Source organism: Dryobates pubescens, chromosome 5 (assembly GCF_014839835.1).
Source record: "Dryobates pubescens isolate bDryPub1 chromosome 5, bDryPub1.pri, whole genome shotgun sequence".
Classification (NCBI taxonomy): domain Eukaryota; kingdom Metazoa; phylum Chordata; class Aves; order Piciformes; family Picidae; genus Dryobates; species Dryobates pubescens.
In genome coordinates, this window is record NC_071616.1 from 582,381 (window position 1) to 597,932 (window position 15,552).

The 15,552-nt window shown below is 52.2% G+C and overlaps 1 protein-coding gene across 1 annotated transcript in view; it reads right to left on the reverse strand.

The window, feature by feature from the left end:
- TSPAN18 (tetraspanin 18) overlaps positions 1-15,552 on the reverse strand; it is a 186,784-nt gene that overhangs the window by 66,200 nt on the left and 105,032 nt on the right. Inside the window, exon 2 of the mRNA XM_054162162.1 lies at positions 12,369-12,499. Within this exon, the coding sequence (XP_054018137.1) occupies positions 12,369-12,443 (75 nt within the window). The 5' untranslated portion in view covers positions 12,444-12,499. The remainder of the gene's footprint in view (positions 1-12,368; positions 12,500-15,552) is intronic.

A 15,552-nucleotide genomic window follows, 5' to 3' on the forward strand; every position in this document is an offset into this window, starting at 1 on the left:
TGCCCAGGGAGGTGGTGGAGTCCCCATCCCTGGAGGTGTTTAGGAAGAGCCTGGCTGAGGCCCTTCGTACCATGGCTTAGTTGATCAGATGGTGCTGGGTGACAGATTGTACTTGATGATCTCTGAGGTCTTTTCCAACCTTATTGATTCTATGATTTTTTAGGACCTACAACTTTTAAACACCCACTTGAGTGGTTTAGAGAAAACAGCCCAGATGGCTCAGCCCATTGCAAGACCAAACTCCTCTGCCTGGTGCTAGTCTGTGCAAATCAAGCCCTCCTTCAGAAGCTGCAACCAAAACCAGCAGTACTGAAAGACACAGCAGAGCAGTTCCATGGAGAAGAAACCCAGAGGGATGCTGATTGATGATTCCCAGAGTGCCTCTCCCTGAGCATTAATGAAGTACATGCCTGGGACCCCAGCCCTGAGCAACGCATGGAAACATCTGAGAAGCTTGCTGAGCCCCCTCCCTGCACCCACAACATTGCTGCCTGGTGAGTGCATTTAACACAGTGATACAAAGCCTGGGTGCCCCCTAAAATCAGCATTCCCCTTCCCACGTCTCCTCCCCTTCGTATCCAGCTCAAGCCCCAAAGCTGGCGCTCCAGCCTGCGCATCCACCCAACATTCCTCAGCAGTAGCATCACTTGGGATGGGGTGGAGAGAGCAGCTTGCTGGGGGAGGCATCTGAGGAGGGATGCAAGCATAGGAGGAGAAATAGAAACAACATCCTTGGGAGGTTTCAAACCAAGCCTGCTGCTGGGGCTGAGGACAGTCATAGGAACCCTCAGGTGCAAGCCACCAGGACTCATCCAAAGCACCTTGCTTTACTCCTGGGCTTGCAGCCCAGAGTATTTAGTGACCCAGAGTGGGATGGGGAGACAGGAGCAAGAAAAGCTACTGGCAACCTGCAACTATGAGTGACAAAAGCAGCTCAGCAGAAGCAAGAGACCCTCCTGGTCACCTTCCTGCCAGATAAACACCAACCCCTTCCAGCAATGAAGCACAAGTTTTATGTCTCCTAGAGAGACAGACTGAGAGAGTTGGGGCTGTGCAGGCTGGAGAGGAGAAGGCTCCCAGGAGACCTCATTGTGGCCTTCCAGGATCTGCAGGGGGCTCCAAGAAAGCTGGGGAGGGACTTTTGAGGGTGTCAGGGAGGGATAGGACTGGGGGGGATGGAGCAAAACTAGAAGTAGGGAGATTGAGATTGGATGTGAGGAAGAAATTGTTGCCCAGGAAGGTGGTGAGAGCCTGGCACAGGCTGCCCAGGGAGGTAGTGGAAGCCTCCTGGCTGGAGGTGTTTGCAGCCAGGCTGGAGGTGGCTGTGAGCAACCTGCTGTGGTGTGAGGTGTCCCTGCCCATGGCAGGGGGGTTGGGACTGGCTGAGCCTTGGGGTCCCTTCCAGCCCTGACAGTTCTGTGAGCCCAAAGAAAGGAAAATGAATCTGGGTCAGCTCCATTAGAAGACCATAGCAAGAAGATCAACAGATTGTGTTGTTTGGGTGACAAACCCAGAAAACACAGAGGGGAAGAACTGCTTTGGGCTGAGCTGGAAGATGTTTCTTCTGAAGCCAAGCAACACATGGGTATTTTCTTCACATCAGCTCCCCCAGGTTTTTTCCAGTCTAGGATGAAACTTTTTGGACATTTTCTAACTTCAAAACCAAACCACACAAGCCCCTCCCCTAAACACCACAGCAACCAACCCAACCCTCAGCAGTAGCTGGGCTCACACTTGAATAGCAAAATGTGGATTTCATTTTAAAATTAACAGCTGCCTGAAGATGTTCAAGGTGAGGCTCAACAGGGCTCTGAGTAACCTGATCCAGTGGAGGATGTCCCTGTTGACTGCAGGGAGGTTGGACTGGATGACCTTTGGAGGTCCTTACCAGCCCAAACCATTCTATGATTCTATATTGCTGTAAATCCTAGCCCCAGACATCTGGATCCAGGTTTACACTGACTGAGCTGCTCTGGAGTTTTCCAAATGAGTCTTTTGCAATGACATCTTAAAAAACCCAACCCATTTCATGACTCCTTTTTACAAGCCACCACCACTTACCCCTTTTCCTGGGGCTGTTCAGTCTAGAGAGTAGAAGGCTGAGAGGGGATTTAATCAATGTCTATCAGTGTCTGAGGGCTGGGGGTCAGGAGGGAGGGGACAGGGACAGGCTCTGCTCAGCTGCACCCTGGGATAGGACAAGGGGCAATGGATAGAAACTCCAGCACAGGAGGTTCCAGCTCAACATGAGGAGGAACTTCTGCCCTGTGAGGGTCCCAGAGCCCTGGAGCAGGCTGCCCAGGGGAGCTGTGGAGTCTCCTTCTCTGGAGCCTTCCCAGCCCCATCTGGATGTGTTCCTGTGTGACCTGTGCTGGATTTTCTGGTCCTGTTCTGGCAGGGGGGTTGGACTCAATGATCTTTGGAGGTCCCTTTCAACCCCTAACATCCTGTGAGATGAAGACTTGCTGAACACACACAACTTTACTCCCAGTGTGGTGATCCCAAGTCACTAGCAGAACCAGAGCTTTGCTGTCCTGATCTTTGGGTGTTTCAGATGACCATAAACTGCATCCCTGTCAGTCTTTATATTGAACAGTAGCTTCTGGCAGTAGGAGGTGAAATAGTAGACTGGCAGCTCCTGGTTCCACTCAGCTCAGTGAGAGTTTGGCCTTCAGTGCTGCTACCAGATAACACAAAACTGGGAGATGGAGAGGGAAGTGGAAAAGTCAAAGGCAGCTCTGGCAAGTGACTCAACTTTCCAGCAACGTGATCCAACTTGGCTAAGAGGCCAGTAACTCGTGATAAAGTTACAGCTCCATTCTGAGAGCTGGCACTGAAGCATGGGGAAAGAAATAAAAGGCCAAACTGATTCCTTCTTGTCAGCTGAATACTTGTGGGAGAGCTCAAACGGAGGGTAGTGTTTTTAGCCTCCTTGCAACACACTCTTGGACGTGCTTTGCAGCCACAAAGGTTATAAAGGGACTGGGCTGAGAGGGCAGAGACAAAATCTGCCTCAACATACAATGGAGTGTCAGGAAGAGTGTGGTAGGCAGTGAGAGAGGTTCATCTCCCCAGCTACCCTGCTGAGGAGTAAAAGAATAGAATAGAATAGAATAGAATAGAATAGAATAGAATAGAATAGAATAGAATAGAATAGAATTAACCAGGTTGGAAAAGACCTTTGAGATCATCAAGGCCAGCCTATCAGCCAACACCATCTGATCAACTAAGCCATGGCACCAAGTGCCTCAGTCAGGCTCTTCCTAAACACCTCCAGGGATGGGGACTCCACCACCTCCCTGGGCAGCACATCCCAAGGGCCAATCTCTCTTGCTGGGAAGAACTTCTTCCTAACATCCAGGCTAACCTCCCCTGGCACAGCTTGAGACTGTGTCCTCTTGTTCTGGTGCTGGGTGCAACCCCCTGCAGGGGGTTGGATTGGGTTGGACAGAGGCCTCTTCCAACCCTCCCCATGCTGCAATTCTGTAAGTGCATTCCTCAGCTCCAGAAGCCCAGAGGTGGCTGCTGGCCACCTTTGGAGCAAGTGTGAAACAGTGCTGGCCACACAAGCTCTGCCTGCCCTCTGGATGCAGGCCCAGCCTGATGCTCAGCCTTCATTTTATTCAGAAATGTCCAAAGGACAGAGCAGAGCACAGCTGGCCAGGACAGTCATGAGGATGGTTACAGACTGTGACCAGAAGCTGAGGCCTGGGGCTTTGCAGAGCTAGAACCAATAGCTGCTGGCTGAGGAGTGTCCCCTGTACCTGCCTGCTGCTAACTCAGGCGTCCAGTGGCAGCCAGGTACCTGTCACAAGTGGTTAGCTGCTTCATTGGTGACTGGAGAAGTGAGCACATGGGGCACCACAGCGTTCCACATCGCTTGCTGTGCGTGATAGCTCCTCTTGATACTGCAGTGGACAGCAGCTGGGAGGCACCAAATCATTTCTGGTGGAGGAAAAGCCAGGTGAGGGCATTCCCCTGCCCTGCTGCTGCACACTCAAGCATGCCCAGTCCTTGAAAACATTCCAGGGCAGGATAGACTGGGCTCTGAGCTACTTGATCTAGTGGAAATGTCCCTGCTGACTGCAGGGAGGTTGCACTGGGTGACCTTTAAAGGTCCCTTCCAACTCCAACCTCTGATTCTATGAGCTTGGTAAAGCCCAGGAGGCTTCCACGGTTGTATTTCATCATTTCTCATACAGGAAGGCTGCCTTGGAGACTCCTTGTGCAGAGAGATGATAGAATCACAGAACCAACCAGGTTGGAAGAGACCTCCAAGATCATCAAGTCCAACTGATCACCCAAGCCTGTCTAATCAACCAGACCATGGCACTGAGTGCCTCATTCAGGCTCTTCCTAAACACCTCCAGGGACTTCAACCCCACTACCTCCCCAGGCAGCACATCCTAATGCCCAATCTCTCTGGCTGGGAAGAACTTCTTTCTAAGATCAAGCTTTAGCTTCCCCCTGGCACAGCTTGAGACTGTGTCCTCTTGTTCTGGGGCTGGGTGCCTGGGAGAAGAGACCAACCCCCACCTGGCTACAACCTCCCTTCAGGGAGTTGGAGAGAGCAAGAAGGTCTCCCCTGAGCCTCCTCTTCTCCAGGCTAAGCAACCCCAGCTCCCTCAGACTTTCCTCCCAGGGCTGTGCTCCAGACCCCTCCCCAGCTTTCTTGCCCTTCTCTGGACACCTTCCAGCAGCTCAACCTCTTTCCTGACCTGAGGGGCCCAGAGCTGGACACAGGGCTCCAGGTGTGGCCTAACCAGTGCTGAGCACAGGGCACAATGACCTCCCTGCTCCTGCTGGCCACACTCTTCCTGATGCAGGCCAGGATGCCCTTGGCCTTCTTGGCCACCTGGGCACACTGCTGGCTCATGTTCAGCTGCTGTCAACCACTACCCCCAGGTCCCTCTCTGCCTGGCTGCTCTCAGCCACTCTGACCCCAGCCTGTAGCTCTGCCTGGGGTTGCTGTGGCCAATGTGCAGAACCTGGCACTTGGATGTGTTCAGTCTCATGGCATATTATGCATATGCCCCGCTGGGCCCCTCAGTTTAGGAAGGAGGTTGACTTGCTGGAAGGTGTCCAGAGAAGAGCAACAAAGTTGGTGAGGGGCTTGGAACACAGCCCTGTGAGGAGAGGCTGAGGGAGCTGGGGTTGCTTAGCCTGGAGAAGAGGAGGCTCAGGGGAGACCTCATTGCTCTCTACAACTACCTGAAGGGAGGTTGTAGACAGGCAGAGGTTGGTCTCTTCTCCCAGGCAGCCAGTACCAGAACAAGAGGACACAGTCTCAAGCTGTGCCAGGGGAGGTTTAGGCTGGAGGTTAGGAAGAAGTTCTACACAGAGAGTGATTGACCATTGGAATGGGCTGCCTGGGGAGGTGGTCAGTCACCATCATTGGAGGTGTTCAGGAGAAGACTTGCTGGGGTGCTTGGTGCCGTGGGTTAGTTGTTTGGGTGGTGTTGGATTGGTTGATGGGTTGGACGCGATGATCTTGAAGGTCTCTTCCAACCTGGCTCATTCTATGTATTCTATGTATATCATGGCAAGCTTGTGGTAAACCAACCCCCAGACTCCTTCCTGCTGTTTCTAATAGGGAACAGCTTTTTGTCTGCTTTTAAGAAGGCTGCTGAGCAGATTTGTACAGGCAGAATCAACAGGGAGGCAGCTACCACAGGGAGCACCACTGAAGACTGTCCCAGTTACTGATAGGAGAGGACACAAGAGTGCCCAGCTCTTCAGTGCACATGAAAAGCATCACAAGCCTGGGAAACACTCCACAATCTGGCTGTGATCCCAGCTCTGTGATTTTCCCAACCCTAGACTCAGAACAGGATAGAATAGAATAGAATAGACCAGGTTGTAAGAGACCTCAGAGATCATCCAGTCCAACCTCTCACCCAACACCATCTGATCAACTAAACCATGGCACCAAGTGCCTCAGCCAGGCTCTTCCTAAACACCTCCAGGGATGGGGACTCCACCACCTCCCTGGGCAGCACATCCCAATGGCTGGAGAGACTCTGCCTCTGCTGTCTGCAGTCAGGGGATTGAGCCTCACTCCTGCTCAGCTTGCTCCAGCTGTCCCTTTGCACGAGTCACTACGTGGGTTTGTTTGCAGTTCAGACTTCCAAAAAGCAGGCACTTCATCATCACCCCCAAACCTCAAGGTCTTTTCCATCCTCATGCCAAGGCAGCACATGTTCTGAGCCACCCCTGTAGCCTGCAGAAACATCTCAGCCTCTAGAGCACTGCGGTGTGCAGCCTTGCTTCCAGAGGGTTCCAAGCTTTCAGCTGCCTCTGGGAATAACTCTGCCTCTGTTCTTCCAGACAAGCAGCACCAGAACAAGAGAACACAGTCTCAAGCTGTGCCAGGGGAGGTTTAGGCTGGAGGTGAGGAAGGAATTCTTCCCAGACAGAGAGATTGGCCATTGGGATGTGCTGCCCAGGGAGGCGGTGAAGACACCATCTCTGGAGGTGTTCAGAAAGAGCCTGGCTGAGGCCCTTGGTGCCATGGTTTAGTTATCAGATGGTGTTGGCTGATAGGTTGGACTTGATGATCTCAAAGGTCTTTTCCAACCTGGTTAATCCTGTGTTCTGTATAATAAGACTAGAGACATCCCCAGCAGAGGACTTAGTCACTGAACAGAGCAGAGTGGCCCAGCCTGGTGCCTGTCTCTCACTCAGCACATCAGAAGGACTGAAGCACAAGCTGGGAGCAGGAGGTTTAGGGCTCTGCAGCTCCATGTCCTCATCTGGCACAGTGCAAGGAGGATCAGCACCATTCCATAAGGATGTTCTCAGGCAGTGAGAAGGAATAGAAGCCCCAGTTCAGCAGCACTGTTTTGTCCCAGCTCTTGATCACAAACCATGGAGTTGTGATGAAAAGAGATTTGTCACTCCTTAATGTGTCAAGCACTGAACTAGGGATGATCCATGAGAGAACACTCTGGGAGAAGGAGGCAGGATCCCTTTGCAGGAGTCCAGGAGTGCTTTTATCAGGACTGGAAACAGGGGCTGAATAAATCATAGAAGCACAGAATGGGATGGGTTGGAAGAGACCTCAAAGATCATCTAAAAGGGTATCAGGAATTGGAACAGAAGCTCAGGAAGAGTCACCACCTGTGGAGGTGTGTGGATGTGGTGCTGAGGGACATGGTGCAGTGGTAGGAGCTTAGCAGTAGTGGTGGGACAGTGAGCTCTGGGACTGTGAGCTCTGGGACAGTGGTTAGAGTTGATGCATCACAAAGGACTCTTCCAACATCAACAGTTCTATGATTCTATGAGCTAGTTCCAAGCCCATTGCCATAGGCTTGGAACTAGCCTCTGCCAGACCAGGCTGCCCAAGGCCCCATCCAACCTGGCTTTTGAACACTTCCAGGCTTGGAGCCTCCACAACTTCTCTGGGCAACCTGTTCCAGTGGCTCACCACCCTCATGGGGATGAGTTTCTTGTAATGGGAGGTTGTGAATGAAGAGGGACACAGAGGAGCAAGGAGTGATCTACAGCTTGCGCCTCCTCTTAAGCAAGAAAAATCAGAAGGTGAGGAGGAACATCACTGAGCTCAGGATGCAGGAAAACACCCAGCAGCCCTCCTGTGCTGTCTCAAAGCAGCTGAACCTCATTTTGCTATTGCTGCTTTGCCTCATCACCTAAACTGGGACACCAGAGCCACAGCAAACCCTCTCTCTGAAGACACAGAACACTGTAACCTAGGACATGTGCCCACATCTCCCCCAACATCAGAGTAACTTTCAGCAAGGCAAAGGAAACCACCGAGCCACTGTGAAAAGAAACAATAAATCAGTCTGTAGAAAGAATGCAGCACGATGCCATTTGCCTTCCTCAGCAGCCCACAGCCCATGTGGAGTCTCAGATAATAGCCAGGCTGGCTGGGGGAAGGGAGAACAGTGAGACAACACCTTGGAGGAACAAAAATTCTCTCTCTCTAAATTCCCTCCTGGCCCTCAGCCTCCATTTCCTCCTGGATTTCCTCGTGAGTGCCCTGGACGAGGTCAGCAGCTCCCCAGGCTGAGCAAGGCAGGGTTTTGAAAGGCTGATCAGCAGCAGGCTCCCAGCTTGCCTTGCACAGCCCCTCCCAGCTCAGGCACAGCTTTCAAGCAGGAAAAGGGAACCTTCAGGGCATTGCCAAGGGGATGAGCAGAGGAGGAACAGTGCCTGTCTGTCTTGGGTTCAGTGATGCTTCCACTGGGATAAAGCCTGACTGCCAAAGCAGGGCAGGGAGGGTAAGTTGCAGATGAGCTCAAGTGCTAGAAGTGTGAAGTAATGTTTTACCTTTCCAAGTCTGCAATTCAAGTCATTTCATCCCAAAGTGCCTGCAACGGTGAGAGCAAAAACTGAGGGGAAGGACACAGTCCCAAGCTGTGCCAGGGGAGGTTCAGGCTGCAGGTGAGGAGAAAGTTCTTCCCAGCAAGAGAGATTGGCCATGGGGATGTGCTGCCCAGGGAGGTGGGGGAGTCACCATCCCTGGAGGTGTTGAAGAGGGGATTGGAGCCATGGTTCCATTGTCAGGAGGTGTTGGGTGAGAGGTTGGACTTGAGGATCTCTGAGGTCTTTTCCAACCTTATTGATTCTGTGATTCTATGCTACAGACCTGGATGAGCTGGAGACATTGGCCTGTGGGAACATCAGGAAGCTCAAAAAGACCAAGTGCAAGGTTCTGCACCTGGGATGGGGCAACCCCCTGCATCAATACAGGCTGTGAGATGGAGGGATGGAGGGCAGCCCTGTGGAGAAAGACTTGGGGGTGCTGGTGGGTGACAAGCTGGACATGATGCAGAAGGCAACCCCTCTCCTGGGCTGCATCCCCAGCAGTGTGGGCAGCAGGTGGAGGGAGGGGATTCTGACCCTCTGCTGAGACCCCCTCTGCAGTGCTGGGGCCAGCTCTGGAGTCCTCAGCACAGACAGGGACCTGCTTCAATGAGGCCAGAGAAGGCCACAGCTATGATGGAGAGTTGGAAGCCCTCTGCCAGGCTGAGAGTTGGGCTTGTTCAGCCTGGAGAAGAGAAGGCTCCAGGGAGACCTTCTGGTGGCCTTTCAGTGCTTCAAGGACTGATGAGAAAGCTGGGGAGAAACTTTTTAACAGGGCCTGTTGTGACAGGACAAGGGGGGATGGTTTGCACTAAAAGAGGGAGATTCAGACTGGAGAGAAGGAAGAGAGTACTTCCACTGAAGGAGATAGGACCAAAGATGCTGGTAGAAGCCCCATGCCTGGAACCATTTCAGGTTGAACAGGGCTCTGAGCAACCTGCTCCAGTTGCAGATGTCCCTTCCCACTGCAGGGAGGTTGGACTAGAGGACCTTTAAAGGTCCTTTCTAACCTAAAGCATTGAATGATTCTATGAGGCTGTGCTTCAGTCACCACCTGCCCATCCTTCCAAGTGTGCTACAAAACCTCATGAAGCAGCCAAGCAAAAACCTGGGGAACAACTTCAGCTAATTAAAACCAAGGGGCTCATGGTGCACATCAAAGCTTTGCCACTCAGTGTTTTGAGAGATTGTGGCCTGACAAACACAGGCAATCCAGGCAAGTTTTAAGAGGCTTAATCAAGTTACCTTGGCCACGAAACACTGGACCAGGGCCTAAGTTTATACCTAGGCTTTCTGTTTGAGACCAATACTCCAGAAGAGCCATGGCAGGTTAGAGGCAGGGATACCAGAACACAAAGTCCTGTGTGAGGAGCAGCTGAGGGAACTGGGGCTGCCCAGCCTGGAGAAGAGGAGGCTGAGGGGAGACCTCATTGCTCTCTACAGCTCCCTGAGAGGAGGCTGGAGTGAGGTGGGGGTTGGTCTCTTCTCTCTAGTATCAGGTGAGAGAAAAAGAGGAACTGGCCTCAAGTTGGGCCAAAGTAGGGTTAGGTAGGATAGTGGGAACCATCTTTGAACTGAAAGAGCGATTGAGCCCTGGGACAGACCATCCAGGGAAGTGGTGGAGTCATCATCCCCATCCCCAAGCTGTGTAGGAGCGGTGCTGGTGGTGATCTGGCAGTGATGGGCTAATGGTGCCCTTGGAGGTCTTTTCCAACCTTGGTGATTCCATGAGTCTTTGACTTACTGGGAGGGAGGAGGAACAGGACTGCACCATTCTCCTTTATTGCCAGTGGACGTGGTCCATGGGGAAGCTGGGATGTGCACACCTGGCTTGCAGCCTCCTTCAGACAAGCAGCAGCAATTGTGTTGCCTCCCTTTCTGCATTAAGATGTGGGGTTTAATTCCCTTTTGGAAGCAGATTCATCCAAGTGTCCACACAAAGGCTCTGTACTGATCAGCTTTTGCTGTTGTCACCAAGTGTAAAACAGCTTACAGCCAGTCCCTGTGCTTCAGAAATCAAGTGACAGCTCCCACAATGAAAACCTTCCCAAGTCTGAGGAGCAAACCAGGGGAAAGGTCACAGACAGAAGCTCCACTGTGTGCTAAGTGAAGACAGACTAAGCAAGACCAGCTCTGACTTTCCAGCTCCACTTGATTTGATTTTGCATTCGTCTGCTTGTTTGACTGGAGCCTTGCAGTCAAGATCAGCAGCAGCTCAGAACACTCACCTAAGACAAGGCTGATCTGGGGATGGAAAGGTGCAGTGGCAGCTCCAGCAGCACCACACACAGCAAAAGGTCAGTTCACAGAATTACAGAATGCTAGGGGTGGGAAGAGACTCTGGAGATCATTGAGTCCAAATCCCCTGCCAAAGCAAGAGCACCTAGAACAGGTCACTCAGGAACACATCCAGATGGGTCTTAATAGTCCCCAGAGCAGGAGACTCCACAACCTCCCTGGGCAGCCTGCTCCAGGGCTCCAGCACCCTCACCATACAGAAGTGTCTCCACGTGTTGAGGTTGAACCTCCTGGGTTCCAGCCTGTACCCTGCTGTTCCTTGTCCTGTCACTGGGCACCATCAAACAGAGCCTGACCCCTTCACCCTGCCCCCCAGCCCTCAGCTACTGATAGACATTGATCAGATCCCTCTCAGCCTCCTCTTCTCCAGACTAAACAGCTCCAGGGCTCTCAGTCTTTCCTCCTAGAAGAGATGCTCAAGTCCCCTAATCATCCTCCTGGCTCTCCCTTGGCCTCTCCCCAGCAGGTCTCTGTCTCTCTGGAACTGGGGAGCCCAGAGCTGGACACAGGATTGCAGCTGTGGTCTCAGCAGGGCAGAGCAGAGGGGGAGCAGAACCTCCCCAGCCCTGCTGGAGACACTTTTCTCGATGCACCCCAGGACCCCATTGTTCCTCTTGGCTACAAGGTCACATGGCTGTCCCTTACATTTCACACAGTTCCTACTGAATTGTCCAAGAGAGAAGTGAAAAATGAGGCCAGGGAATGCTCCAGAACAGAGAAGCAAAGTGCCCAAGTCTAGCCCAGCACATATGACTTTGCATTTCCCTCTGCTTTCCAGTCATGCTATCTTTCCTCCCAGGCACCCAAACCCATCAGTCTGTGTCTTATCAGATCCTGAATTAGGACAGCAGGAAAAAAGCTCCTGTGAGTCTGAGAACTCTGTAGCTCAGAGAGGTTGTTTATGGGGCTGTAATGAGCAGGGACAGATAAGCCACACTCCTACATAAGCACTTTCAACTGATGTCTGGTTTAACACAGTGCAGCCCTAAGCCTTCCTAATACAGCCCAGGGAACAGAATCCCCCTCTCTTTGCCTATGACTAATTGCATCTGCAGTGGTCAGGGGTTGAAAGAGGAGTAAGCAGATTAATTCTATTAGGCTGTGCAAGACTATCCCAAGGGGACAAGGGGAAATCCCATCATTTAAACCAGGGCTGGTAGATGCTGCTGGGAACATAGGAGCAGGGGATTAAGGGTTTGGAGCCAAGGGCCTCATCTCTTCTAGATCTGGTTTCCAGGAGTCACAGTGAGGAGAACTGCAAGGCTCTTCTGCTTGTTTTCTTCCCTTCTGGGTGACCTGAAACATCTTGCCCAGCTGGAAACCAAAGATTATCTCCACCTCTTACTTAACCCCTTAGCCCCAGCATAAGGCTCCTTTATTGCTTTGCCTAAAAGGCTTTTCTGGTTTAAATGAAGGTAAAGCTGAAGATGAAATTCTCCTGGGACAAGAGGGCCAAGCAGTGCTTTATCAATCCCTCTGTTTTTTCCCCAGCACACCCCTCCCACACTTTTAGCCTATATTTATCTCAACCATAGGAGCAGTCTTGCTCCTCCCAAAGCACCTTTGGGCTGAAGCAACATTTCCCATGCTGTAAATGCAAAGGAGGGTTTCAGCTCTGCAGAGGTGGCAGGGGACAGCAAAGCCCCCATTCCACCATGAGCCAACTGAGTGCAAGAATTCCTCTGCTCAGCCCACTGCAGCACTCCCAGACCTCAGCAGCAGCCAAGTGCTGCCTGCCTTACCTGTGTCTTGTTTTGAGGGGATAGGTCTCCAGAGAAGTTCTTCTTCTTCTCAAGAAGTTGGGTTGTACTAGACATGCATCAGCCAGGAGCTCTGCTTCAGGTTCCTACTGCTGGGCTCCAGGGTGGTCAACCTGTTGGAAACAGCAGGGGAAAATACATAAGACACATTCCTCCATAGTGGGCCTGAGGAGAAGACTATGACCTGGAAGTGTTGAAGGCCAGGCTGGTTGAGGCTTTGAGTAACCTGATCCAGTTGAAGATGTTAGGAGCAGGAGTTGGTCTGTTAGAGGGTAGCAGAGCTCTGCAGAGGGACCTTGCCAGGCTGGGCAGATGGGCAGAGTCCAAGGGCAGGAGATTGAACACATCCAAGTGCCAGGGGCTGCACTTTGGCCACAGCAACCCCAGGCAGTGCTACAGGCTGGGGGCAGAGTGGCTGAGAGCAGCCAGGCAGAGAGGGACCTGGGGGTGCTGGTTGACAGCAGCTGAACATGAGCCAGCAGTGTGCCCAGGTGGCCAAGAAGGCCAAGGGCATCCTGGCCTGCATGAGGAACAGTGTGGCCAGCAGGAGCAGGGAAGTCCTTGTGCCCTGTGCTCAGCACTGCTTAGGCCACACCTTGAGGCCTGTGTCCAGTTCTGGGCTCCTCAGGTTAGGAAAGAGGTTGAGCTGCTGGAAGGTGTCCAGAGAAGGGCAAGAAAGCTGGGGAGGGGTCTGGAGCACAGCCCTGGGAGGAGAGGCTGAGGGAGCTGGGGTTGCTTAGCCTGCAGAAGAGGAGGCTCAGGGGAGACCTTCTTGCTCTCTGCAACTCCCTGCAGCTCCCTGCAGGTTGTAGCCAGGTGGGGGTTGGTCTCTTCTCCCAGGCAGCCAGCACCAAAACAAGAGGACACAGTCTCAAGCTGTGCCAGGGGAGGTTTAGGCTGGAGGTGAGGAGAAAGTTCTTCACAGAGAGATTGGCCCTTGGGATGTGCTGCCCAGGGAGGTGGTGGAGTCCCCATCCCTGGAGGTTTTCAAGAGGGGATTGGATGTGGCACTTGGAGCCACAGTTTTGTTGTCAGGAGGTGTTGGGTGACAGGTTGGACTTGATGAGCAATGAGGTCTTTTCCAACCCTATTGATTCTGTGATTCTATGTCCCTGCTCATTGCAGGGAGGTTAGAACTAGATGATGTTTAAGGTCCCTTCCAACTCAAACCATGCTATGGATTCTATGACCTTGATTTACTCCTTCCCTCTCAGGAAGATCAACTCTTTCTTGCACACCTGAAGAGGAAGAGGGGAAGCATCTGGCAGGGACCCTGATGACCTTGGCAAGGCCTGAAATGAAGGCAAAATTTTGCTCCTTACTTTCCAGTCCATTTAGCCTGTCCAGGGAAGGGCTTTGACCACAAGGCAGGAGGAGGACAGGACTATTCCCAGCAGAATAAATAAAGAGCAGCAGAGTTGTTGTGCACCTCTCCCTCCCTGTGCAGCTGGGAGATAGGAGAGGACAGCAACAACAAGAAGAGATGCTGTGGCTCCTTCAAAGCCAAGTCCCAGAGCAGAAGATGGAGCAGTGCATGAAAAATTAAAGGTAGTTAAAGACACACACATGTCCCTTCTGAAGACACACACATGTCCCTCTGCAGACACACACATGTCCCTCTGCAGACACACACATGTCCCTTCTGAAGACACACACATGTCCCTCTGCAGACACACACATGTCCCTTCTGAAGACACACACATGTCCCTTCTGAAGACACACACATGTCCCTCTGAAGACACACACATGTCCCTCTGCAGACACACACATGTCCCTCTGCAGACACACACATGTCCCTTCTGAAGACACACACATGTCCCTTCTGAAGACACACACATGTCCCTCTGCAGACACACACATGTCCCTTCTGAAGACACACACATGTCCCTTCTGAAGACACACACATGTCCCTCTGCAGACACACACATGTCCCTTCTGAAGACACACACATGTCCCTTCTGAAGACACACACATGTCCCTCTGCAGACACACACATGTCCCTCTGCAGACACACACATGTCCCTTCTGAAGACACACACATGTCCCTTCTGAAGACACACACATGTCCCTCTGCAGACACACACATGTCCCTCTGCAGACACACACATGTCCCTCTGAAGACACACACATGTCCCTCTGAAGACACACACATGTCCCTCTGCAGACACACACATGTCCCTCTGCAGACACACACATGTCCCTTCTGAAGACACACACATGTCCCTTCTGAAGACACACACATGTCCCTCTGCAGACACACACATGTCCCTCTGCAGACACACACATGTCCCTTCTGAAGACACACACATGTCCCTTCTGAAGACACACACATGTCCCTCTGCAGACACACACATGTCCCTTCTGAAGACACACACATGTCCCTCTGAAGACACACACATGTCCCTTCTGCAGACACACACATGTCCCTCTGCAGACACACACATGTCCCTCTGCAGACACACACGTCCCTCTGAAGACACACACATGTCCCTCTGCAGACACACACATGTCCCTCTGCAGACACACACATGTCCCTCTGAAGACACACACATGTCCCTCTGCAGACACACACATGTCCCTCTGCAGACACACACATGTCCCTTCTGAAGACACACACATGTCCCTCTGAAGACACACACATGTCCCTCTGCAGACACACACATGTCCCTCTGCAGACACACACATGTCCCTTCTGCAGACACACACATGTCCCTCTGCAGACACACACATGTCCCTCTGAAGACACACACATGTCCCTCTGAAGACACACACATGTCCCTTCCCCTGCTCTGTGCAAAAAGTACACACAGTGACTTGCTGGAGAGATGTTGGAGCACAGCTGGGTGCTGAATGGAGGGAGCAGGAAAAGACTGAGGATGAAAAACTGGGCAAGGTGATGGAGATGAGAGGCAGCTAAGATGAGGCATGTAGGTGCCAACAAAGCTGGGTGGAGGAGGATCCAGTGGGAGATACTGAGGTGGTGAAACCAATAAATGAGTGAAGGGAGGTGAGTGGAGCCTGGAAGAAAGCAGGAAAAGCCAGTGGGAAAGGAGGGGGGATCATGCCAGATGTTGTCTGTTCTGTCCTTGCAGAAGCCAGCCAGACCCAGGGCAGAGAGGTGGAGTTGACACTTAACAGCACAATCACACTGTAACAGCATCACTCT